Genomic DNA, 25,637 nt, shown 5'->3' with positions numbered 1-25,637 from the left:
AGTCTCTGTGAAGTCACAGAAGTTTTGCGGCTCTGAGATGGCCCCAGAGAAGAAGGACCCCCACCCTACAAAGTCATGTCACTTCAAAGGTTTGGAGGATGGCAGAGGAAGAGAAGCTTTAGTCTTCTTGAAGGATATTTTGGGGGATTGTTTTAGTTTGTGCTTTCATATACATTTCAGGAACAATCAGACTAAAGAAGTACTTTCTAAACCCTCTAGACCAGGGCTGTCCAACCTTAGGTTTTCACTGAAACGATAGACAATATATTTTGATTTGCCATTTTAGTGAGAGCTCTGTGGTAGCTGGGCTTCATTTACTTAAGAATTTATGTAAATTTCTATGCTTGTAGGCGAGCCGCATAAATTGCACTGCAGGCCGCATGTGACCCATGGGCAGCATTTTGGACAGCCCTGTTCTATACCATCAAGATAATTAATTTAAAAGGAGAAATGGGAGGTGAGGACTGGAACTGAAATCTCAGAGCTAGAGTGGAGCTCTGTCAGCTGAAGCCAGCAGAGATCTGAGTCTTTTGCCCCCTGGTCATTTGTATCAAACATATACAACAGAGAGATTTCTAACCAACAATTTGGAAATTACCTAAGGACCCGTGAGCAGTAAATTAACTGAGTGCTGCCGCCACTGCTGTTACTGCTGCTGATAGAGCTAAAAGCTGCTTGGCTAGACTGTGCTTTCTGTGCATAAGAATGCCTTTTGCAATATTTTAACTCCTTCAGGGGTGGGGAACCTGCGACCTTGAGGCCACATGTGGCTCTCTAGTCCTCAAGCGCAGCCCTTTGACTGAGTCCAACGGAGTCACACTTGAGGGAAGGCCACACATGGCCTCAAGGCTGCAGGTTCCCATGCTTTGTTCTGTGAAGTTTGGATTCAGTCAAAGGTCTACACCTGAGGACCTAGAGGGCCAAGGCCTCAAGGTCACAGGTTCCTCACCCCTGCCTTAGCCTATAAGGAGAGAAGTTATAATAGTGAATGGCCCTGGGCAAGCCACTATAAAAAAATAAGGGGATTAAAATCAATGACCTCTAAGCTCCCTTCCAGCTCCAAATTTATGATTCTGAATGAATTTTAAATCTTGCCCATCCTCCAAGGCAGCAGTGGATAGAATTCTGGGCCTGGAGTCAGAAAACTGGAGTTTAAATCCAGGCTCAGACACTTACTAGTTGTGTGACCCTGGGCAAGTCACTTAACCTCAGTTTCCACAACTGTAAAATGGTGATGATAACAATAGGACCCACCTTCTAGGATTGTTGTGAGGATCAAATGAGATAGCATTTTTTTAAAGCACTTAGCATATTACTTGGCACATAGCAGGCACTTAATAAATGCTTATTCCCTTCTCCATCTATAAAATGAACTTAACTCGGGTTTTTTGTTTTGTTTTTTTTTCCCAATTGCATTGCCCAAGCCTCCAATCCCATTACCCAGAGGAGTTGTTTGCTTGGTCTCATAATCACTATGCTTTATTTTTCTTGAGTCTGATGGCACGTGCGGTTCTGCTCCAGCAAGGTAACCTACCATGGCCACCATGCTTCCTTCCTTCCATGGCTCTGGTAATTTAGAGTAGCCTCAAAACATGTATTTAGACAATCCTGCCTATTTCAAACTAGGCTCCTTTGATAGGGTGGCTTTCCATAGAACCTTTTTTTGAACTGACATCATGGTGTAAAATCACATGTTAGTGATCAGGCTTTGACTGAAATCTGACAAGAGGGTACTTCTGGAATGCGTGTGTTCTCCTATGGAACTAGCGATATCCTGCTTCTAGAAGGAATCTTAGATCTGTTTGTTGTCCACGATGGGACTACTCTGGGCTCCTCCAATTTAATTCCTCAGGGGAAGGAGGCTAGGTCTCCCTTTCCCTAATACTGTTTTCCTCTTTCCCAGAGAGTGTTAAATAAATTTATATAGGTGAAGTCTGGAGAAATCTGACCCAATTTAAATATGGCTAGTTGAAACCTCACTTTTTCTAAAGCACGCCTAATTTGCATTCTAATAAGTTTGGTATTATCTCTAGCTGGTCAAGCATTAATTGAGAGGAGCAGAGAGAGACAAAAATAAAGGGGGCACCCATCCAATTTTTAACTTCGCATATTTCAGACTGTAACCTTTGACCAGTGGAATACATTTACTTCCAAATTTTGCCCTCATAGAGTAGATGCTTCAGACCTTTTATGTTTGTCTTCTGGCCATTTTTCTCATTTGTCACCTAAAGAATTGATATTGATAAGGGAAATACAGAGATGGGTCCTTTTGGGAGGGGCAGGAAATTTATGAAATTTAAAAATTTTATGATAATCAGACCTGCCCAGGCTAGCAAAAAGCTCTCCACAGAGTCTCACCAGATCACATTCCAGCTTGAAGCTTCACAGTATCCCTCCCTAGCCTCCCATTTGGGATATAACGAGGAAAATATAATTCCTGCCTTTTTTGCACCCTGCCCAGTCAGATTGGTCTGGGCACTGTTCCATTTCTTAGTTGCAGATTAAATGCCTCATATTAAGTTTTAATTAAATGCTGTATAATTCTCTTGCCTTCCAATAATTTCCACACTTATCTTTTAAAAGCATCTAGATTTTAAAAATAGCCTCGAAGTCATCATATGATATTGAAGTTCATGTAATTATAGCAAATGAAAATTCCTTTTGTTGTTGTCATTCTTTTGAATTTCTTCAGTTCTGATTTTTTTTTTAAAGGATGAATGGAATGTTTCAAGGCCTGAGGAACTTAAATTAACTGAAATAAAAAGGAGGGAAAAAGGCAATATTGGGCTTTTTCAAAGAATAAGAAAAGATAAATACTACAGTGTGCCAAAGTCAGCATGGGAAATTCATTGGCTCTTCCCCAACAATCAACGTGTCAAACTTGACACTAGAGTGATTGGAAGATGAAAGCATGTGCTTGAAATAGTGCATCTGAGATTGGACAGAGGACATAATAATGAACTTAGTGTCAACTTGTCATTTGCTATACTAGCAAGAAGGAAATCAAACTCCACAGAATATCAACTGACCCAGCAAGGTTGGCATCCAATCCTGGACACTTACTCTAAAAAGTACTTAAAATTGTAACATAAACCCATTGACTGACCATCATTTGGATTGAGTTGGGCCTCAGGGAATCTTTGCTCTAGTGATGACCTTCTCTATAGAACAGCTCAGTTTAGGAACTTCATGGCTCCTTCTTTAGGACAAGTTCTCCTGCCAACTGACCCTTGTAGTGGAGGACAGCCTCTGAGGTTCAATTATAATGAAGTCGACTGCTCTTATCTATAGACTTTGCCAAGGAAGTGTCAGATTGGGACACCGTTTAGCCTATAGCATACACCCTTTTGGGTGAGGTGTAGTAACATCTTCTAGTAAGCTCTAATGCCAGGAAAGACCTACAAATGTCATGAATTTTGTTTATTCCTACTCCTTCACTCTTCTCAAAAATCTCCTTATTGTTGTTCTTCATTTGTTTTCAGTTGTATCCAACTCTTCGTGACCCTATTTGAGGTTCTCTTGGCAAAGACACTGGAGGGGTTTGTCATTTCCTTCTCCAGCTCTTTTATAGATGAGGAAACTGAGGCAAACTGGGTTAAGTGACTTGCCCGGGGTCACCTTGCTAGTGTCCGAGGCTAGATTTGAATTCAGGAAGTTGATTTTTCCTGACTTCAGGCCCAGCACTCTATTTGTTGTGCTGCCTAGCTGCCTCTATTTATTTTGTCATAGTCCAAAAGAGGGGTTAGTATGGTGAATCACAAAAAGTGTTGGACCAGGAGTCAAAAGTCCTAGATAGGCCTAGCTTGGCCACTAGCCACACAACCTTGAAAAATTCATTGAATTTACTTAGTCCCCTATTTCTTTATCTGTAAAAGGAAGAGATTGGATTTCATGATCTTTAAGGTCTTTTCCAGGTTTCACATTTTATGATTCTATGTTTTAATTGACCATACATTGAGTTTTCCAATTAACCCATCAGAAACTCCGGGCTATCTGCTTTATCTATTCGACCAGGCTACCTGCTCAAAAATCCAGGCAATGCCTGTTGTATATTTATTGTATTGAACTGACTTCATGACGCAATGAAATAAGATTCCTTTCTTGCTACAGCTAGGTCTCCACTAATGCAAAGAATGAATCCCTTGAAGTAGTCCAATTCCCACTGTGTAATTCCATTGTGCTGGAACCAGTTGCCATATTTTACGTAATTATAACTTCAAATAGTGCAAATTCAGATACATGAGACCACTTCAGGGGACTGAGGGGACCTCACACTATTTGTTTATTTGTTTCTGTAGTTTCATTTGATTTGTCCGTATTCAAGGTTTCTTTGACTTAGGTTATAAACCAGACATTTTGTGGGCTGCAGGGATATCTGAACACTTTTAAACTTAAACATCCACAAATGAGGGTGGGAAAAATCTAGATGCTTGTTTCAGAAAGTGCACTGAAAAGTGTGACCAATATTACATTAATGTCAAGGATCCTGAATAACACATCCCAGAAGAGTGGGGAAGGAATTGTGGTTCTAATTTTTTTTTTCACCCTTGTGTCTCTAGAGTAAGAGAGTGGAAATGAGGAGGGGAGGAGGGAAGATAGACGCTATTACCAATATGTAGCATCTGTTGTGAAATGGAGCTATTATATTATTTTGACATTATCTTTCTGATTTCATAGAAAAGGTTACTTGGGTGTCCAAGTGCTAAATTTTCATATCTGATTCTAGTATAAGCTGAGCCTCTGGAAACACTGAACGTACACTGAGCTAATGCAGATTTCTGGTTTCCATAGCAGCAAATCTACTGCTTGTGCTTAATAAGTGAAAACTAGAACAAGCAACAGCTACTTGCTCCTCTTTTTTTTTAAAGACCTAGGTCTCTTTATTATTTTTAAGAGCAAAAATGCTATGCCTAGGGTGATAACTTCCTCCTCTCTTGGAAAAAAAAAATCTGTTAAATGAACCTGGCCTCATCCATATTAGTAGGCTGGGAGCTTGGTGTTTAATCCTGTTTTCCTAATTAAATGGTAAACATCTTTTTATAAGCTATAGTCAGGTTAGGTTTTTCTCCTCTAGGGTTATGGTAATGAGCAATTTGTTTGGGCCTAACAGTAATGAATATTTTGATTGTTTGCTGATGAGTTGGCATTTGTATTGCCTGGCACAGCACCCAGTACCTGTTACAGTTGGTTTTAGTTTTTTAACAGAAGTGACAGTGAGGTGTCTTCCTCATTTTCCCTTCCCCCTATTTCACCTTATCACCCTCCAAACTCACACCTCTCTGCAAAGGCTTATTCTTGTAGCAAAGGAAGGACCAACAAAGTCCATCATCCATTTGGCTACAGGGAGAAAAGGCATGGACATTTTTCCTATTAAGAGAATCTACCTACTTTTTTTTTAAATTAAAATCATTTCAGCCAAGCTTTGAAAGGACAGAGGCAACTGTGGGATATATGGGTAGGGAGAGCAACAGGCAAGTAAATAAAACCTAAAGTTACTGGGCTGTTTAGCCTGGAGAAGATGTAGGAGGTACATCATGGCTGTCTTTCATTATCTGAAGGGCCGTCAGGGGGTGAGGGATTAGATAAGTTCTGCTCACTCCCAGAGGACAGACCTAGGAACAGTGAGTGCCATTGCAGAAAGATAAATTCTAGCTCTGTGCAAGGCAAAACTTCCTAACAGAGCTATTTAAAGGGTTTTAAAGTGAAGAGTTTTCTTTGGGAAATAGTGGGTTTGCCCCTCACTAAAGATCCACGAGCAATGCCTGGATGAACACTTATTAGATCTCATTAGAAGGGGATCCATTACAGGTATAAATTGAATTAAATGACAGTAAAGTCCCTATCAACCCTGAGATTCTGTGATTCTGTGAAATTGGTGGGCCCTATGAGCAGGTAGATGGTACAGTCATCTGGAGTCAGAAAGACTCATCTTCCTAAGTTCAAATCTGACCTCAGACACTTACTAGCTGTGTGACCCTGAGTAAGTTACGTAACCCTGTTTGCCTCAGTTTCCTCATTTGTAAAATGAGCTGGAGAAGGAAATGGCAAACCCCTCCAGTATCTTTGCCAAGAAAATCCCAAAAGCAGTCATGAAGAGTCAGACACAGCTGAAAAACCACTGAACAGCAACAGGAGCAGGTTTACCAAATCAGATTCTCTTCCCTCTTAATGAGGCACCTAGGTAGCACAATGGGGAGTCCTACACCAGTGTGACCTTGGGCAGGTCGCTTATCCTCTCTATGCCGGTTTCCTTATCTGTAAATGTGGTTAGCAATAGCCCCTCCCTCTCAGAGTTGTAGTGAGGTTCAAATAAAATGACATGTAAAGTGCTTTGCAAACTTTAAAGTGATGTATAAGTGCTAGTTATGATGATAATCCTGATCATAATGGTGTTGAACTTTTATGATCAATGTAGATGTTTTACTCGTTTAGCCATTGTGACTTTCTAAGCTATTAGACGGGCCACAGGTTGTGCAGGTCTGTGTTAGATTTGTACATTAAATTAGAAGAGTGACTTTGTGCAGACACCAGAAAAAATGGGAATAATATTGCCAATAGAAATCCAATAGAATAAACGTCGCCATTACGCCACTGGTTTGGGATCCAAATCTGTTTTATTGTTCTTTTTTTAATGATTCGGTTATTAAAAGAAAAAGTATGGTTTTGGTGAACTTGGTTTCACTGAGCGAATGCCAAACACATAACTCGGGAGCAGAAACTGCTGTCAGAAGGAATGTAAAGCACCAGAACCGGAGACAGAGATGCAGAATGAGTGTGGGGGAGGATTTGGGAAGAGCTCCCAAGTCAAGGGGAACCTATAGTGTGGTACCTACCATAAACCAGAAGGAACTGAGACAGCATCAGCGTATGGGATTGCAGAACTAGGTTTTAGGAAATACTTTGGACAAAGGGGTGCCTGAATTACCGAGTACCCGTCCAAAGGGCAGAAAAAATAGCTCACAAAAAGAAATGCAGTAGAATACCAAGATCAAAGGAAATGAAAATGCATATAAGAGCCGAAAATTCTGATCCAAGAGGATCAGCATTTCCTAGTGGTTTGTTTTGTGTAAGTCACCTTCCCTTCAAACTGTCAACTAACCCAGCTATAAAATGGGTACACTAATAATAACATACTATGATGGATTGCTGAAAAGAATAGCAAATGAAAAATAATTGTAAAGAGTCTGGTTAATTATAGAGTGCTATTTTATTTGGGAATTGTAGCCTAGTGGGTAGAAGGTTGGCCTGGGAGTTTAGACAAGCCTGAGTTCAAATCCCACCTTAGATATAGACTTGTCTGTGTGGTACTCTGGTGAAGTCATTTATATACTTCAAGTAATTACTGATTACCTTCTATCTATCCTGTGTGTAGACTCTAAGTACCTAGTTATTTACATGCTGACATGCTGTTTCCCCCTTTAGAATGTATACTCCTTGATGGCAGGGGCATCTTTTTACCCTTTTTTTGTATTTCTAGGGAAAATAAACATTTATGAAGGACCTACTGTGTGTCAGGCACTATGCTAAGCACTTTACAAAGATGATATCATTTAATCCTCATAACAACCCTTTGAGATAGGTGCTATTGTTATCCTCATTTTACAGTTCAGGAAATTGAAGCAGAGGTTAAGTGAGTCTCCCAGGGTCACACAGCTAGTAATTGGCTATGGTCTGATATGAAACCAAGTCTTCCTGATTCCAGGATCAATTCCTGATGGCTGCCTGACTATTTGTTGTCTGGGCATCTCTTTAAGACAGGGTATTTTCTTTTTTAAATTATTACTTTTCTCAAATAAAAATTTATTTCTCTCTCTTTCACCTTTCCCCCAATTGGGGGGAAAAAAGACAAACCAAATGCTAGTAATAAATATGTACAGTAAAGCAAAGCAATGTAAAGCAATGTGGGGATTTCCACATTGTCCGTGCCCAAAAAAGCGCCATATATTGCAGTCTACACCCTAAATTCCTCACCTCTTTGTTAGGAGGTGGGTGGGATATTTGGTCACTGGTCCTCTGGAATCATGGTCGTTCACTTCAATGATTAGAGTTCTTATTTCATTCAAAGTTGCGTGTCTTTGAAGTGTTATTGTTGTTGTATAAAGTGTTTGGTTTCTGTTTACTTCGTTCCACATCAGTTCATAGGTCTTCTCAAGTTTCTCTGAAACAGATTCTTTCATCATTTATTACGGAACAATAATATTCCATGACATCCGTATAACGTTTAGCCATTTCACCAACTGATAGGCACCTTCTTAGATTCTAGTTCTTTGTCAATATAAAAAGATCTGCTACAAATATTTTTATACATATGAAGCCTTTTGCTCTCTGTTCAGTCTCTTTAGTTACTAGATGAGTTTATTACAATGTCTTGACCTAGGCTTTGTAGGATCTGTTTATTTTTCTATTTATTTACTTTATATATATATATATATATTTCATTATATTATATTAATTATATATATGCACAGTTTAGTGATGGGGGAAGGAGGGGTCAAGAACACTGAGTTTGACATCAAAACACTTGGGTTCAATTTGTACTACTGATCACTTAATAACTATGTAATGGGGCAAGTCAGTTAACTTCTCCAAGTTACAGATGCACTTTGCACTTACCTGTCTCTCTTGGTTATAAACCCAAAAACTTTTGAATTTTTTAAAAAACATATTTTGATAACCCTATTTCAATTTCATTGATTTCTTTTTAAATCCTATTTATTTGTTTGTTTGTTTGTTTTGAGAAGGATCCATAACACTTTGCCAGACTTCTATAGAAGTCTGTCACACACACCCACACACCCACACACACACACACACACACACACACACACACACACAAAATTGCTCTAAGGTAGTAAGTTGCAGAACCATTGCCAATCTGTACTGGTCAAGGAAATTTTTTCACCACAAGGGAATGTCTTCACCAGGAGCCCCCTGCCCCAGTGAGGTCATACATCTGGACTCAATGAATTAAAATGTTTAGTCCCTCTAGGTGGTTGTGATTTTGATTCTCAAGGTCTACCCCATTGCCTGTCTTCTGTCATTACCAGTCTATTGAGAATGGTTTTCTCATGCCCCTCTTGTTTTTTTTCTTTTCATATATTTCAGGAATAGAGCTTTGTCCTCCTGGACATCGGTTCATGATCACGATGGTGGCAAGTTTCATAGCTATAGCAGGACAGTTCCTCATGCCAGGCTTGGCAGCCCTCTGCAGGGATTGGCAGGTCCTCCAGGCTCTCATCATCTGCCCTTTCCTCCTGATGCTTCTCTACTGGTCGTAAGTACTAATTTCACTCTTTCCAAGGGACAATACCAAATTTCCTTTGGGGTAAGGGAAGGAGGGTTAAATAGACCAGATTTACTTCTCAGGTTTAGAGATGAGTTTATCAATTAATATTAAATATCAATTCAATTTAATAAGCATTTATTAAGAGCCTACTATCTGGCAGACACAACACATATTTATCGAGTGCCCATTACTTACCGTATGTAGCATATAGCATAAAGTATATATAAATTCAAATAGAAACAGGGGCCACTAAACCATATACAAAGATCCCTGCAGTTCGCATGTTGACTTAGAAAATTACCTATTAATATTATCTATGTTCTACTGTATTTTTTTTATATTTCCCAATTACATTTTAATCTGATTTGACTGCACTGGAGAGTGTTGCAGGCTACATGTTTTGGCACCACTGGTATAAAACATTTTTCTTGCTCTTAAAGAACTTATGATTTCTTACTCATTTCTGCATTTTCCTGTTGACAGTTTTAAGGGGAATTCAAATGTTTGAGGGGGGAAAATAGGAGATGGCAAGGAAACAGGTTTTGATGGGGGGAAAGCCCTTTTAGTTAGTAAATGAGTCTTGAGCAGAGCTTTGTGGATCCTTATTTTTCTATATATTTTTATTACTTATTATTTCATTCATACATATACTTTTGCTCTTTGACCTGCTATTTTTGTTTCATTTAGATTCTACTTCCTCTTTCAGTGAGGTGAGACATAGGGGTTGGGGGAAAATTGTCCCATCCTTTTCTTACTCTCCTTATTCTTCTTACCTTCACCTTTACCGCCCCTTTTCTTCTATACAGCAGTTAATCCTATTCTTTAATCACTAAGAAAGAAAGTCTCCAGAGAATATTAGTTGGTTATGCCAGTACTTTATTTGCTGGAGATAAGAACCTTCCTCTTCTAAAAGTAAGGGTCTAGAGGAGAGAAGGACCAGGTTTTATTTCTTTTTATTTAGCACTACTGTGTTTTGTTTTTAAATCATTGGATGAGCTAGAAAAGGAAATAGCAGTAAGCTAGAGTAGAGTTTTTCCTCAAGAGCCTGATTTTTTCCTTACTGTATAATAAGCAACCTCAGCAACAGTGGGAAGCCAGTAATGGGGGAGGGGGAAAGGCCACCAGCTGGGGAGGTTGTTCAGCAGCTGCTGCTAAAATGTTCTAATCCCCTCGCCACCCCCCTCCAAAGTCTCTACCCCTTTCCCCACAGACCAGGAAACTGTGCTGTGTCTGTACCATTCTCTTCCAGACAGTGTGTGCCCCTCCCCACATCTTACTAAGCATATTTCAGAGACTGTTCTTCCTTCCTTAAGTAGGATGAGTTTTTGCATCTGGGAACTCTTGACCACATAAAATATTTTTCTAACTTTCACTTGATAGAGTTTATATTCTATTTACCTTTCTCATATCTTGCTTTCCAATATACGCAAGTGCAGACACACACTCAAATTGGTTGGAGGATGTATAAAGAGGTTGGGCCCAGAGTCAGTAAGCCTTTTAGCCCCAAGTGCCGCTAAAGGTAAGGGCTAGAAAGCAACCAAATCGAAATAGAATAGAAAGGAACAGAAGAGTGACCCAAACATAGTGGCAAATACCATTACCAGTTACTTCAGAGACTATTTGCCTGCTCCTGAGTTGAAGACTTTATTTGCTTTGCTTCACTTACATTTATAAGACACCAGGCCCAGTAGAAACGCCTGAACTACCACAAAGAGAGGGGTTAATGGAAATCATCTTTTCCTGGAAATTTGGAAAAGGTCTAGCATTGCATCATAAGACCATGGGATCTTACAGGTTATCTCATTTTACAGATGTGGAAACTGAGGCCCTGAGAGATTAAGCAATTTGTCCAAGATCACAGAGGGAGTGAGTGGTAGAGATGGGAAAAGCAATTCTCAAAGGATATCATTGCATCTGCTTCTTATTCCAGCCCACCTGATATACATTATGCTTGTTCTTCAGTCTCCAAGAACCAGCAATTGGGCTTATAAATAATAATAATAGTATAAAATAATATAAATATAAAATAATATAAATATGAAATATAAAATAATAATAAATAATTGGGCTTTGTGGATTATCAACAAGGTACTTGTAAATCAATAATGGTTGCTGTCCCTTTTGAGCCCTATAATGTGTATTCAAGACAAAGATGTGACAGGTACTTTATCTACCTATGTACGTATGTATCTATCTATAATTACTCTATCCCAAATGAACTGATTATTGCATTTGGGCAGGTAGGCGGCTTAGTGGATAGAGCACCAGGCCTGGAGTCAGGAAGACTCATCTTCCTGAGTTCAAATCTGGCATCAGACATTTACTAGTTAGTTGTGTGACCCTGGGCAAGTCACTTAACCCTGTTTGCCTCAGTTTCTTCATCTGTAAAATCAGCTGGAAAAGGAAATGGCAAACCACTCTAATATCTTTGCCAAGAGAACCCTGAATGGGGTCTCACAGTCAGACACAACTGAGACAACAGAACAACAACAAAACCCTCAGTGGACCAGGAACTAGTCTTATTGGCTAATGGCCCTTGATGGTCCCTCCTCTTCTTTCCATCAGTTTTAGCCATAGAAGGAAAACCAGCCTACTCAAATACAGGAGAAGTAATGGGAATGAGACCTAAGTGATGCCCCTAGTTGGCTGTAAGTGAATCAGTCAGTTAGCCAGATTGAGAACTGTACCTTATGTGTCTTAACCTGTTCTGTGCCTCGTGACCCTGAGCCTCCCACTCCTCACACTTAAGAAATGTTTGTTCTTTGCTTTCTCATTTTTAAAATGTCAGTGACCTACCATATGGGTATTCATTCAGATTGGAGCTTTTACTCTAAGTCCTTGAAATATTCATCAATGTTTCACAAAACACCGTGACTGAAAAACTTATCGTCAGGGGGCTCACCTTCAGGTGATAGATCACTTTGTGCTCAACTAACCAATCATTGGACAGTCTGTCACTGGGTTAGTGGTCAAAATCTTTTCAGTTTGATGATGACCTGACAAATCTTTGCTTCATTGGCAGAGCCTACAAGAGTCCAGAATTTCAACCACACTAAAATGAGACATGGGCACATTAAGATAACATTTTTTTAGTTTCAAACCTTTTTTAATATAAGAACACTCTTTGGTGGCAAAAAATTGCATTAACATCCATGCCTCTTCCCATGGAGGGAGGTGGGGAGGGCAAGCTAAAGAACAAGCATGAACAACTTCACATGCAGCTACAAACCACTTCTTATCCAGTTTCGAGGGCCTTGGTAACTAAAAGAACAATTGACCCGTAAAAGCTACAGAGGTCCTCCTTTCTTTTCATTTTTCCAATGACCATCCTGCTTTCCACTTGCTACAATTAGCATTTTCTCATTCCTAAAGGCTTCTGTGTTATTTAATGGTACAAAGTGGTCTCCTAGAGAGGCTCTGGAGTGCCAACTGACACGGCCAGCTGTTGGTGGCAAAATATTGAGAGCGTATTGCCTCCATTTAATCAACAAGTATTCATTGCATGCCCATGGTGCCCAGCAGTATACCTGGTACTTCAAGTGCAAATTAAAACGGGGAGGGGGCGGAGAATATGGACCCTACCCTAAAGAATCCTTACAATCAAATCACAGAAATAATAATAGCTCCCATTTCTGTAGCCATTTAAGGTTTAAAAAAAAACATTTTGCTTGCAAAAGTCCTATGAAATAAGTAATACAGAGAATATTAGCCCCATTTTGTTGATGAGGAAATTAAGGCTCATGCATAGTAAGTGGCTTGCCCATAGTCACACGCCAAGTGGAAGCTGGTATATGAACTCAGATCTTCAGACGCTGGGGGCAGTGCATTTTCCATTTTAGCACACTCCCAAGGCAATCAACCAACCAACCAACAGAATCATAGGAGTGCAGAAAGTACCAAGGGAAGTTGTTTGAGGCGTATGGGGGCAACATGAGCAAAGACTTGGCAGTGGAAGGTGAGAAGACAGATTTGCTTTATGTTAAGGTAGGTAGTGAAATAAGAAATCCATCCTTGTTGGAATAATGCTGGAGAGGAGTAGGAGAAGAGCATATAGGAACAGTACGAGTAAGAGATGGGGGACTTTGAAGATAGCAGTCCGGAGTTTCTAAATGATCCTGAAGGCAATGAAAAGCCACCACAGAGAGCAGAGTAGCTCTGTGACAACAGGAGCCATTGGAAAATAGCATCAGTTACAGAGTATGGAATGTTTTGGAATGGAAAGAGGGGAGGGATTAGAAATCCTGGCAGAAAGAGGTTACAGAAACATGGATGAAAATGGCCAGGATTTGTGGGTGGGTGCAGAAAGCAATGGGTGGGTCTTAGTGGTGTTTTTAGAGCAGGTTCACAGAATGCATGGTTTCCATAGCAACAAATTCTGTCAAGAAATTTGCTGAGTTCACTATATGCGATCAATGAAAGAAAACAAGCAGCTAGGGAGATTGATGTCTCACATTTCAGGTGTGTTAGACTATGGGTCTCCTTCTCCTGGGTTCCAAATAGGAGGTGGGACTTCAGCAATGGAGCAGCCCATTTAAATATGTGCCTTTTGTCTCCATCTCCTTTGTTCAAAGAGGACTGCAGACATTCTCGCTAGTGGTTTGGTATCGCCATATGCCTTATAGTGTTTAATATAGCTCCCTGGCTGAGTTAATAAGAACAGAGGAAAAAAGAAAGCCCAAGTGATAAACAAGTGTTTTTCAACTAGATTTAAAACATACCAGAGATGGGTACTCGGTCTCTAAAGCCAAGTGCTTCTACTTTGGTTTTGGCATATTGGGTGACTTACCATCATGCAAATTTAGAAGCAAGTCTTAATAACAAATTCTTATCCAGGAAAAGAGTTTTTCTACATTATGTAAGGGATTTCTTCAGGGCCAAAGAAAACAAATCTGGAGAAGTGTCCATGACCCCATAATATTGCTAGGAGAGAAGAGAGGGAAAACAGAGGGCTAATCAAATGCCTTCTTGGACAGCAAAGAGCTCAGAGAATGGAAATCAGTCAATAAACATTTATTAAGCACCTCCTATAGGCACTGTTGGGTGCTGGAGATACAAGTACAAGAAGTAAAACAGTCCTTGGTCTCAAGGAGTTTACAGTCTTATCAGAGGAGGCAACATGTCCATATTTGAGTAGCAAAAGATCTGGGGTTCACTGTCCCACTCACCTCACACTACAGGTTGAATCACCAGAGAGTGGCTAGTGTTTCTTTCCTCCAGACTCTAGAGGTAACTCTGAAGAGTTGGGAGTTTCCTAGTGCTATCATTCATGAGCCCCCTTCTGATGTACCCCTTTCAGTATCATCTAACCAATTAACACCTCTCCAAAATCAATTAACCAATGAACAACAATTAGCTTTTAGAAGGGATATTTATTTGGGAGGTATAGCAAAGACCAAAGTATAACCACGTCCCCCTCAACTAGGAGGTACGTTCTCCCTCCTACATTACATACTCATTCCATCCCTAAAGACAATTGGACTCAAACTTAAAAAGACTTCTACAAAACATCCCCTTTGGTGGCCAGGGGTGGGGACGCAGGGGGTGCGGGGAGTGACCTTCTGGTTCTGGGAATCTTTTTCTCCATTCAAGGAGTCCTCAGTAAGTGAGGTACCTCAGCCACTGGCTGAGTCTCTCCTTGCTTATAGAGTTGCTTGTATGGCATCTCAGCTGCCATATCAATTCAGTCTCAGGCTAGCTCAAGTAGGTTGCCCAGCGGCTTCCATCTCTTCATTAGCCTTGACTGTTGCGGCTATCAGCAGATTCCATTACAGACTGTTATTGCTGGACTCCTTAAGAACCTTTCCAACATTTCTGTTGGAAACCTTGTCTGTTCCATATTTATTCACCAAAGATCAAGAAATAATCAACACAAAGAGCCAAAAGAGCCCAAGGCACCATTCGTTCATGTACTCCTGAGGCTGGATGGAGAGATGATTTAGCCACTACTGCTGCTGATCTCTCCTTCTACCCAGATACCCACAAGCATTTCTCCCTTCTTACTTGAAAGCTACCAGAAAAGAGACCGAGTTTGTCCACTGGAACCCTTTGTATGCACTCTATTTCAGCACAGCAGGTAGTTAAAAGATTTTTCGTCACTACACAGTAAACCAACAGGAAACAGAGCATGCCTGTGAGTGCTCTGAAATGGAAGCAGGATCCCTCTGTGACACGTTCCTTGAAATAGACTCACCAAGCCTCCATGTGGGCAGGTAATAGGAAAAGCATAGTATACATGTTCTAAAGACCACTCAGTCCATCAAAGCCAGTCTCCCCCATTCCACAGTTAGGGAAGGGAAGGGGAAAGGGAATAAGCATTTATGTAGCACCTACTGTGTGCTGTGCATTGTGCTGAAGACTTCACAAATAGTATCTCATTTGATCTTAATTGTATACAGAATGAACTCAAGGTAGATAAATACAAGGTGGTCAAGGAGGGAAGGCACCAATATTTTGGGGCAGGGCTGTCCAACCTTAGGTTTTTATTGAAACAATAGACAATATATTTTGATTTGCCATTTTAGTGAGAGCTCTGCAGTAGCTCGGCTTCCTTTGCTAAAGCATTTCTATGCTTGTAGGCAGCTACGTAAATTGCACCGCATTTTGGACAGTCCTGTTTTAGGAAGGGATTCATGCAGAAAATTGTGCTTGAGCTGCTTTTGAAGGAACAGAGGTATATTCGGAGGTGGAGGTGAGGATAGAACAGATTCCCGGCATTGGGGAGGGGGTGGGGTTGGATTTGACATGTAGAAAACCTACCTGGAGGATGGAAGTCCTACTCTGATTGCCTGGATAAGATACAGGATTGAGGAATAAAGAGAGGAGTCAGGGAGAGGGCTAGAGAGCAGCTGGTGACTAATATGTTATAGGGAAAGGTGTGACTTAGCCTAATGAATATTCAGAATGTGACAACCCTCTGTTAGATAATTAGGTTTTCTAAAGGGCAATAAGTTAGATGTTAACAAAGTCTTACCCTAACATCGTATGCCACAAAATAGAAATGTACAAACTAAGCATTCTAAGTAAATTTAAGTATCTTGGATTTGTGGAGGGCATTTTTTCCCTCTGAGAATGGCAATGTGCTTCCTGTTTTTTATATGTTTTCATATATAAACCTCAAAGAGGGCAAAAAGAAAGGTAGGAAGGAATAGGAACGGGTCAAAGAAAGATATTCAATAAGAATTAAGCATTGAGGACGCTTTGGGTTGTGTTGGGTTTTTTTTTTTTAAGCTGACATTAGGGATTTATTTTTAAAAAGCAAGCTGTCATGTGGCTTTGTATTATTATTACATAGAGAACACTCTTCTGGATATGGAGGAATTGTTGCCAGAAGTAGTGTTGGGGCTTTTTCTAACCCACAGGATCCTGCTTCACATCGGGGATGTTAATCTAAGTTTTTTTTTTAAATATATTTTATTTTTTCCCCCAATTGCATGTTAAAACAAATTTTTATTATTTGGATTGGGTTTCCACCCTCCTCCCTGAGACAGTGTGTGCATATTAGTCATTTTGTACAAGAAAACTCAAATGAAAGAAAGAAAGTGAAAAATAGCATGCTTCAGTCTATATTCAAACAACATCAATTCTTTCCCTGGAAGTGGATAATAGTGCGCTTCATCATGAGTCCTTTGGGATTGTGTTGGATTGCTGTATTGCTGAGAATGCCTAAGTCATTCACAGTTCTTCATCAAACAAAATTACTGTTACTACTCTCCTGGTTTTGTTCATTTCGCTTTGTACCACTTCATGTAAATCCAGGATTTTCTGAAATCATCCTGCTTGTCATTTCTTATGGCACAGTAATATTCTATCACATTCATATGCCACAGCTTGTTCATCCATTCTCCAATTGATGAGCATCTCTTCAATTTCCAATTCTTAGCTACCACAGAAGGAGTTGTTATAAATATTTTTGTACAAATAGGTCCTTTTCCCTTCTTTTTAATGTCTTTGGAATATAGACCTAGCAGTGGTATTACTGGATCAAAGTGTATGCACAGTTTTATAGCCCTTTGGACATAGTTCCAAATTGCTCTCCAGTATCACGACTCCACCAACAATGCATTAGTGTCCCAGTTTTCCCACATCCCCTCCAACATCCATTTCCCTTTTTGTCATATTAGCCAATCTGATAAGTGTGAGGTGGTACCAGCAATGAGGACATTTTTAATTCTTTCAACTGAACAAAGCTCCCTTGCCTTAATTGCCCATCACGTTCCACCAGCCAAGCATCAGAGTGTGGCTGGAGCTCTTTGTGGTTACCTTGAACTCAGACAACGAGGAAGTGATGTTAACAGTCTGAGCCTTCATTCCCCTAAGCCGGGGGAGGGGAACCTGTGACCTCGAGGCCACATGTGGATTCAGTCAAAGGGCCACGCTTGAGGACCTAGAGTGCCACATGTGGCCTTGAGGCTGCCGGTTCCCTACCCCTGCCCTAAGTCAATGAAATCTCAATACCTTTTAAAGAAAACTAGCCTAACTTTCATGGGAGGAGGAGTTAGGATATTGCTCCCACCGCATCTATGACCCAGTTGCTTATAAGGTACAAAGGGTGACTCTAGGTAACAAGGATTAGGTAGTACCCATTGTTTCAGACATTGAGGTGGTAGAGTGGATAGAGTGCTGGGCATGGAGTCGAGAAGACTTGAGTTCATATCTAGACCTATATGACTTTAGGCAAGTCACTTAACCTTCCTTTGCTAGGTACCATTTGGGACACATTGAGTTTTAGGTTAAGTGATTGGCCTAAGCTGTTCATCAGTAAGGGTGAGGCCTGATGAGCATTTACCTACTACAGTCATGTACCATACCACATCCCATAAAAGGTTAGAGCTAGAATTTCCCCAATATGGTATGTCGTACTTGACACACTTGGTGAACAAGGACATGGTGATGAGGAGTGATGGGGGCACTAAGGTAGAGAATTTGTTTTTCATAAATCAAAGCTGTTTGGGGCTCATGGGGAAATTTAAAAGACTACATCCTCCACCAGGAAATTCAGAGAAACTACCACTTCGAGACTTTGATGCCCAGCCTGTCTTAAGGTTATAGAGAGAACTATACTGCTTTACTCATGTCAGAAAACAAAAGTCATAAATATTCCTGGGGAGACTGGGAGAAAATATATAAGATTTAGTGCCGAAAGAAGGAAGAAAAAGACTTGGAAAACACTTTATATGTATTATCTCATTTAATTCTCACAACAACCTTGTGAAATAGGTAATGTTATGATCCCCATTTTGCAGATGAGAAAACTGAGTTTAAGTGATGTTAAGCGACTTGCCTAAGGTCATATAGTTAGTAAGTGCCTGAGGCAGGACTGAACTCAGGTCTTTTTCTCTCCAAGTCCAGTGCTCTATCCATTAAGCTTGGAAGCAGGAAGTCCTGAATTCAGTCTCACCCCAGACACCTCCTAGCTGTGGGATCTTGGGCAAGTCACTAAACCTCTCTCGGTCTCAGTTAATTCATCTATAAAATAGGGATAATCATAGCACCTACCTCCCAGGGTCGTTATGAGGGTCAAATGAGATAACATATATAAAGCACTCTACAAATCTTAAAGCACTATATAAATTTTTAGCTATTATTATTATTAAAATTTGAATGGATAATGATGTCACATTTATAAGGTTTTTCATATTAAAATAATGGAATTTTTTTTTCTCTCACTACTTTATCTTCTGCTTTACCCCAGGAATCATGTCTAGTCTAATGTAGCATCTGTCATAAGACAACATATGCCCCATCCCCTGCAGGAGATCTTTTAGCCTGGGTTTCTTCGTCAAAGCCTTGCTACTAAAGCTTTTAATCAAGTATGTAATTAGCGGCAGTTCTCAACTCCAGCTTCAAATAACGGCTGACTTTGGAGGGAGCTGCTTGGAGAAAGTATAGGAAGCATATTAGAGATGTGTGAAGATGTTGATTTATTAACTATGCTATGTTAAGTTGGAACTTAGATCTTTTAAAGGGAGGGAAAATGCTCTTGGCAATTAATGTAATCATAGAAATCATCAGGGAATGCAATAAAAAAGATGATAAAAAGAACTATGGAAATGATAAAAAATGGTTTGGAAAGTAATGAGGGAATTAGTGAGAAATCAAGCTGTGACAATGTAACATTGGCAAATAAGTTACATCAACTTTTTAGCTGGAAGATTAAACCTAGAAATAAAGGAAACTAGGTAATGCTTGCAAGGGGAGCTTGGTTTGGCACATGGGAGAAACAAATTTAGGTGACGAGTGGAGAAATCGATCATGAAAAGATGTGTTCTAAAATGCATTTTATTGCATAGAAATCAAAGGGAAAAGCCATTCAAGAAAAGAAAAACTGAATCTCAAGGTAGACTTGTGTCCATTAGATACAAGTCACATTTCTATAGTGTTTTCCAATTTACAAAGCACTTTTCCCACAGTAGTCCTGTGAGGTAGCTGGTATTATCTCCACTTTACAGATAGGGGCTGGTTATACCACTAGTAAGTGTCAGAGGCTGGATTTAAACTCCTAAGTCCATTATCTTAAGTCTTTCTACCCTCCATGAAAAGACATTTCATAACTACCATCCTATGTAGGCTAATTAATAGTAACCTAAAATGTAAGGGCAGGGGGAAGGAGAGTGATGAACCTACATCCTTCCATACAACTAACCTAGAAATCATCACAGCTCTCTAAAGTAAAGTGGGTTTGATGGTTTTATTTTTGTTTTTCCCATTACTTTTAGTTGTACATAAAGCTGTATTTTACCTGTGAGCATGATATCAATAGATAAGTCAACATAATTTTTCTCATCCCATTTTTACCTAAATGCATTTACAGTACCATGATCGTGTTGTCTTTGTTTCATAAAAAATGCTCAAGATCTAACCTTCTCTATCAGGGGAAGATATATTTAGTGACACATACGGCTTGAATTTGGGAAACTGCTAAAAAGTTTGTATGGAAGACTTTATTGTGCCAGTAGCATAGATGGAGAGGGGAGAAGGACTTCTGAATAGGAGGCTTTAGCTCAGTAAGTTCCTCATGTCCAATGGCAAAAGTAGATATGATGCATAAGAAAATGAAGTCTGGAAGGATTGCAGGGATATATCAAATAAACCCAGAAGAAATCCATCCCAAAGGCAACCCACCTGTTAAAAAAAAATTAGGTACTAGCTTCCAAGGTACTTCAAAGAGAAGCAGACATTGAACAATTGGGACTAATATTTTAGAAAGGACACTGATTATCTGGAGAGCATCCAAAGTAGGGCAACCATGATGATATTAAAAGACTGGATTTTTATTAAAGGACTGATATTAAAGGACTGATTTTACTGATGCAAGGAATGAAGACTTTATCGATGCAAGGAATTACTGGTGGATGAAAAAATGGGCATGATAAAAGATAAAAATGGTAGGGACTTAAGCAGAAGAGATTAAGGAGAGTTGGCAAGAATATACAGAAGAACTATACAAGAAAGATCTTAACATCAACAGGAACCACAATGGTGTGGTTACTGATCTAGAATCAGACATCCTGGAGAATGAAGTCAAGTGGACCTAAGAAAGCATTGCTAAGGCTAGTAAAGGTGACAAAATTCTAGCTGAGCTATTTAAAATCCTAAAATATGCTGTTATTAAAGTGCTACACTCAATAGGCCAACAAATTTAGAAAACTCAGCAGTGGCCACTGGATTTGAAAAGTCTCAATCTTAAAAGTAATGCTAAAGAATATTCAAATTACCAAGCAATTGCACTCATTTTACATACCAGCAAGGTTATGCCTAAGATTCTCCAAGCTAGGCTTCAGCAATATGTGAACCAAGAATTACCAGAAGTGTAGGCTGGTTTTCAAAGAGGCAGAAGAACCAGAGACCAAATTGCCAGCCTTCATTGGATTATGGAGAAAGAAAGGGAGTTTCAGAAAAACATCTACTTCTGCTTCATTGACTACACTAAAGTCTTTGGCTGTGTGGATCACAACAAAATATGGCAAGTCCTCAATGAGATGAGAGTACCAGATCATCTTACAGGAACCTGTATGTGGGTCAAGAAGCAACAATTAGAAGTGAACATGAAACAACTGATTGGTTTAAGATTGGGAAAGGGGTCTGACAAGGCCGTGTGTTGTCATCTTATTTATTTGACTTATAAGCAGAGTACATCATGTGAAATGCCAGACTGGATGAATCGAAAGCCAGAATTAAGGCTACCAGGAGAAATGTCAATAATCTCAGATATATAAATGATACCATTCTGATGGCAGAAAGTGAAAAATAATTAAGTCTCTTGATGAGGGTGAAAGAGGAGAATGTGAAAGCTGTCTTGAAGTTTAACATTTAAAAAAAAAAACAACTAAGATCATGACAACTGGTTCCATCACTTCCTGGCGCATAGAAAGAGAAGAAATGGAAATAGTGTCAGATTTTATATTCTTGGGCTTAAAGATCATTGCAGGTGGTGACTGCAGCCAGGAAATAAAAAGATACTTGCTTCTTGGAAGGAAAGCTATAGTAAATCAGGACAGCATACTAAAAAGCAGAGACATCACCTTGCCAACAGCAGTCCATATAGTCAAACTACGGTTTTTCCAGTAACAATCTATGGCTTTGAGAGTTGGACTACAAGGAAAGCTGAGTGATGCAGAATCAACACTTTCAAGTTGTGGTACCAGAGAAGACTTTTGAGAGTCCCTTGGACAGCAGGGAAATCAAATCAGTTGATACTTAAAGAAATTAATTCAGACCACCCATTGGAAGGACAGATATTAAAGCTGCAGCTTAAACATTTTGACCACACAATGAGAAGACAGGACTCATTGGAAAAGACCCTGGTGCTGGGAAAGATTGAAGGCAAAGGAAAAAGGGATGGCAGAGGATGAGAGGGATAGATAGTATCATGGAAACAATGAACATGAACTTGGACAGACATCTGGAGATAATGGAGGATAGAAGGGCCCGGTGTGCTATAATCCATGGGGTCACGAACAATCAGACATGACTAAACAAATGAACAACAAAAAAGCTTCCATCTGTTGCTCTTATGTATGTCCCTTGGCCAAGCAGAATGCATCTAATCTCCCATCCACATGTCAAACACCTGAAGACAGTTAGGATGTGTTTCCTCCATCCCCATTCACCACTCTATTTTTTTTCTTCTGTATTCTAAACAAATTTCCAGTTCCTTCAACCAATTTTTATATAGCACAAATATAAATAAAGCACTTTCAGCTCCTTGGAGATAATAGATTTTTATCTCTAGGGACATTTTATAAATAATTGAAAGAAAAGCCAGAAGAGTTGTTTTGGGATTTTTTTTTTTGGAGCATCCGATGCTAGACTCTGGTTGTCTACACACCTCCCCAACACCCAGCATGTGCTGTAGAAGAGATGAAATTGTCAACGGGTAAATAAGCCCTTCAAAGGAACATGATATCCTCTAGGTTTATTATGAGATGTGATCAAACTATTCAAAACAAAACTCTGTCCAGAGACTACGACACTAATTGGTGGGACCAATCAATCTATGAGGGTTTCACATACCGCAGGCATGGCATCCGTCTATGACTTGCTGTGTGGCACAGATTTTATGGGGCCCTCAGGCAAGAAGCTGCCCTGTTTATCACCTACATAAATAATGCAAAGTGAATTTAAACTGACTAGCAACAAAATCAACATTCACTCTGCTTCCATATGGAATGAAGAGAAAATTGCTATAAAAACTGAAAACCATAGACTTTACAAATGGTGATGCAAATACACACTGACTTTATTTTAGAAAATATCTCCTCTGTTCTAATCAGACAAGTTTCTTTCAAGTTATCCACATTGAAAAAATATCAATTCCAGGCCCCATGCCTCTGTCTATGTTGTTCCAACTGCTTGGAGTGCCCTCTCCTGTTTTATTTAATCAAATCCTACCTATCCTTAAAGGCCAAGTTCACCAATATACCATGAAGTCTTGGGCAACCTCTATAACCTACACACTTTTTAATTTTTTTATTCTGAACTTAGCAAACAGCAAATAAAATGAGCCGTTTCCACGTGCATTTGGGAACAGAATGAGAGAATACTACATGAAACTTTAAATCTCTATTATGTAAAGCTGGCTCTTCTAAAGTATATAATAAATTCAGCGTATAATTCCCAAAGCTGTCCTATTTGTAATTCATTTGGGCCTTCCTTCTGTTCTCTTTGCTTTTGGGGAATTTGGAGAACCCTACCCTTCAGGCATCTATGTGGCACAATGAACAGAATACTGAACCTGGAGTCAGGAAGACCTGAGTTCAAACACAGCCTCAAATACTTACTATCTAGCCTCTGTTTGCCTCAGTTTCCTCAACTGTAAAATGGGGATAATAATAGCACCTACCTCACAGGGTTATTGTAAAGATCAAATGAGATAATATTTGTAAACCACTTAGGACAATACCTGGCACAGAATAGGTCCTCTATAAATATCACATTATTATTGTTATTGTTAATATTATTATTATCACCTTCTCTCCTATTTCTACCTCACCATGAAGAATGAAAACAAAACCCTTATAGTTAATAATAAAGCAAAACAAATTTCCACATTATCAATGTCCAAAGATGAATGTCACATTTGGAGTCTTGAATCTATCCCCTCTCTGTCTGACCAGAAGGACATACCAGAATTAGGATGACAGGTTCCCAGAAACCTAAAAGACATACAGGGGTATAACTGGTGATTGAGTGAATCCCAGCAGCCTAAAACAGGAGAAAGCCAAGAAATGGAGAGAGAGGAAGGATATGGAAAAGGCACAAGGACCTAGTTTTGAGATCTGGGATTCAAGGTACTGGCTTGAACCCAGGGGAACAGAGCAAGAGCCCAGTTGGTGGAACTAGAGGTGCAGGGTCAAAGTAGAGCCCATAGGGGCTAAACAAATCCCATTTCACTACCCCTTGCTTTCTTTGACCTCTGATAGAACTTTCTGTCTGTGTTCCACTTATTTTATTGAACAGAAACTCCCCAAAGGTTTTGTGTGTCTTGTTTCTCCCATCCCCAGCAAGACTGTGAGCACCTCAAGTATAGAGTCTCATCTTAAACTGTATGTTTCCCATTACATCTTGGTCATAGAGAAAGTGCTTAATGACTACTCATTCAATGAAACTGCTTAATAAAATAGAATAATAAAAAAATTTTAAGATAAACTATTACAGTGAAGCTTCATTCAACAACAAAAAAACCGTAAATTTCATTCATTTGAAGTCTGAAACCATGTAGACAAAGCTGACTGATTTGTAAAAATTTTTGATTTACTATAATGAGTTAATTGTTTTTACCAGATTTTTTTTTGAGAGAAGAATAGCATGGATTATTTAAACTAAGAGAATAGACTTCAGGTACTTCATTAGATACATAAAACTAATAGGTTAAAGTAAATCACTGTTATTTATTTATTAAGACTACTTTTCTAAGGACCTTTATAAGGTAATACTTTATTTGCCTAGTTCTAGTTAGTGTGTATAATTGAAAATAATAATATATCTTTAAAGTCCTATGATCATACCTTTCAATCAATTCAAACCCAGCATCCTTCTCTCCCCATCCCACTCCCATTTTATCTGAATTCTTGAAATTTTACTAAAACTGTTGCTGGGGTGCACCTTGGGGACTGGGGGGAGGGTGGCTGATGGCATCTTGTGAAATTTTGATTAGAAACTAAAGCAATATAAGCACTTTGCTCTTTTCTCAACCACAGCTTCCAGTATCACATATTTTCATCGTTGGACAAAATGCCAAATAAATTCCTTCTGTCAAGCTTACATTGATAGATACCATTTATTTGCTATTCTTTCTGCCTGCCTAAAGATAATTTTTTAAAAAATTAGTATACTAGTAAAAGAAAGGGTTGGGGGGCAGGGAAGGTAAAGTAAATTAATACAGAGTGGGAAGAATATAAATAGATAGAAGATTATCACAGCCTTGTGCAATGTTTCAAGTGACCTTTCAGAGTAGAGTTGACTAAAGAGAGAGTTTGGTAGAGTGGGGAAAGCATAGGATTTTCTATGGCAACACTTGAATTCAAGCTCTCTTTAGCATCAGTTCTACATATGAAAAGTGGAAATAATAATATTCCCAGCCTCTCCTTTACAATGTTTCATGAGACTTTAGAGCTAGAAGGAACCAGACACCATCTATCTAATGTGGGTTCCCAAAGTGGGTGATACTGGGGGGCACTGGAACAATCCAGGGTGGGGGAGTAGCCTCAGGTGCAATTGGGGGGTGTTGAATAAAAATAAAGGGGTGGTAAAAGCATAAGGAAAGAAGAGAAGAAAATTTTGAAAAACTATTCATACATGTTTCATCTGTTGCTTAACAGAGTTAAAGTTGTAGTGATGACATTATTTTCCA

General features: G+C 39.4%; 1 protein-coding gene across 1 annotated transcript in view; it reads left to right on the top strand.

Annotated features, from left to right (window-relative positions):
• SLC22A23 (solute carrier family 22 member 23) overlaps positions 1-25,637 on the top strand; it is a 211,766-nt gene that overhangs the window by 121,598 nt on the left and 64,531 nt on the right. Inside the window, exon 3 of the mRNA XM_036768093.1 lies at positions 9,106-9,274. Within this exon, the coding sequence (XP_036623988.1) occupies positions 9,106-9,274 (169 nt within the window). The remainder of the gene's footprint in view (positions 1-9,105; positions 9,275-25,637) is intronic.

Source organism: Trichosurus vulpecula, chromosome 1 (assembly GCF_011100635.1).
Source record: "Trichosurus vulpecula isolate mTriVul1 chromosome 1, mTriVul1.pri, whole genome shotgun sequence".
NCBI lineage: Eukaryota > Metazoa > Chordata > Mammalia > Diprotodontia > Phalangeridae > Trichosurus > Trichosurus vulpecula.
This window is presented reverse-complemented; position numbering and strand designations above follow the sequence as displayed.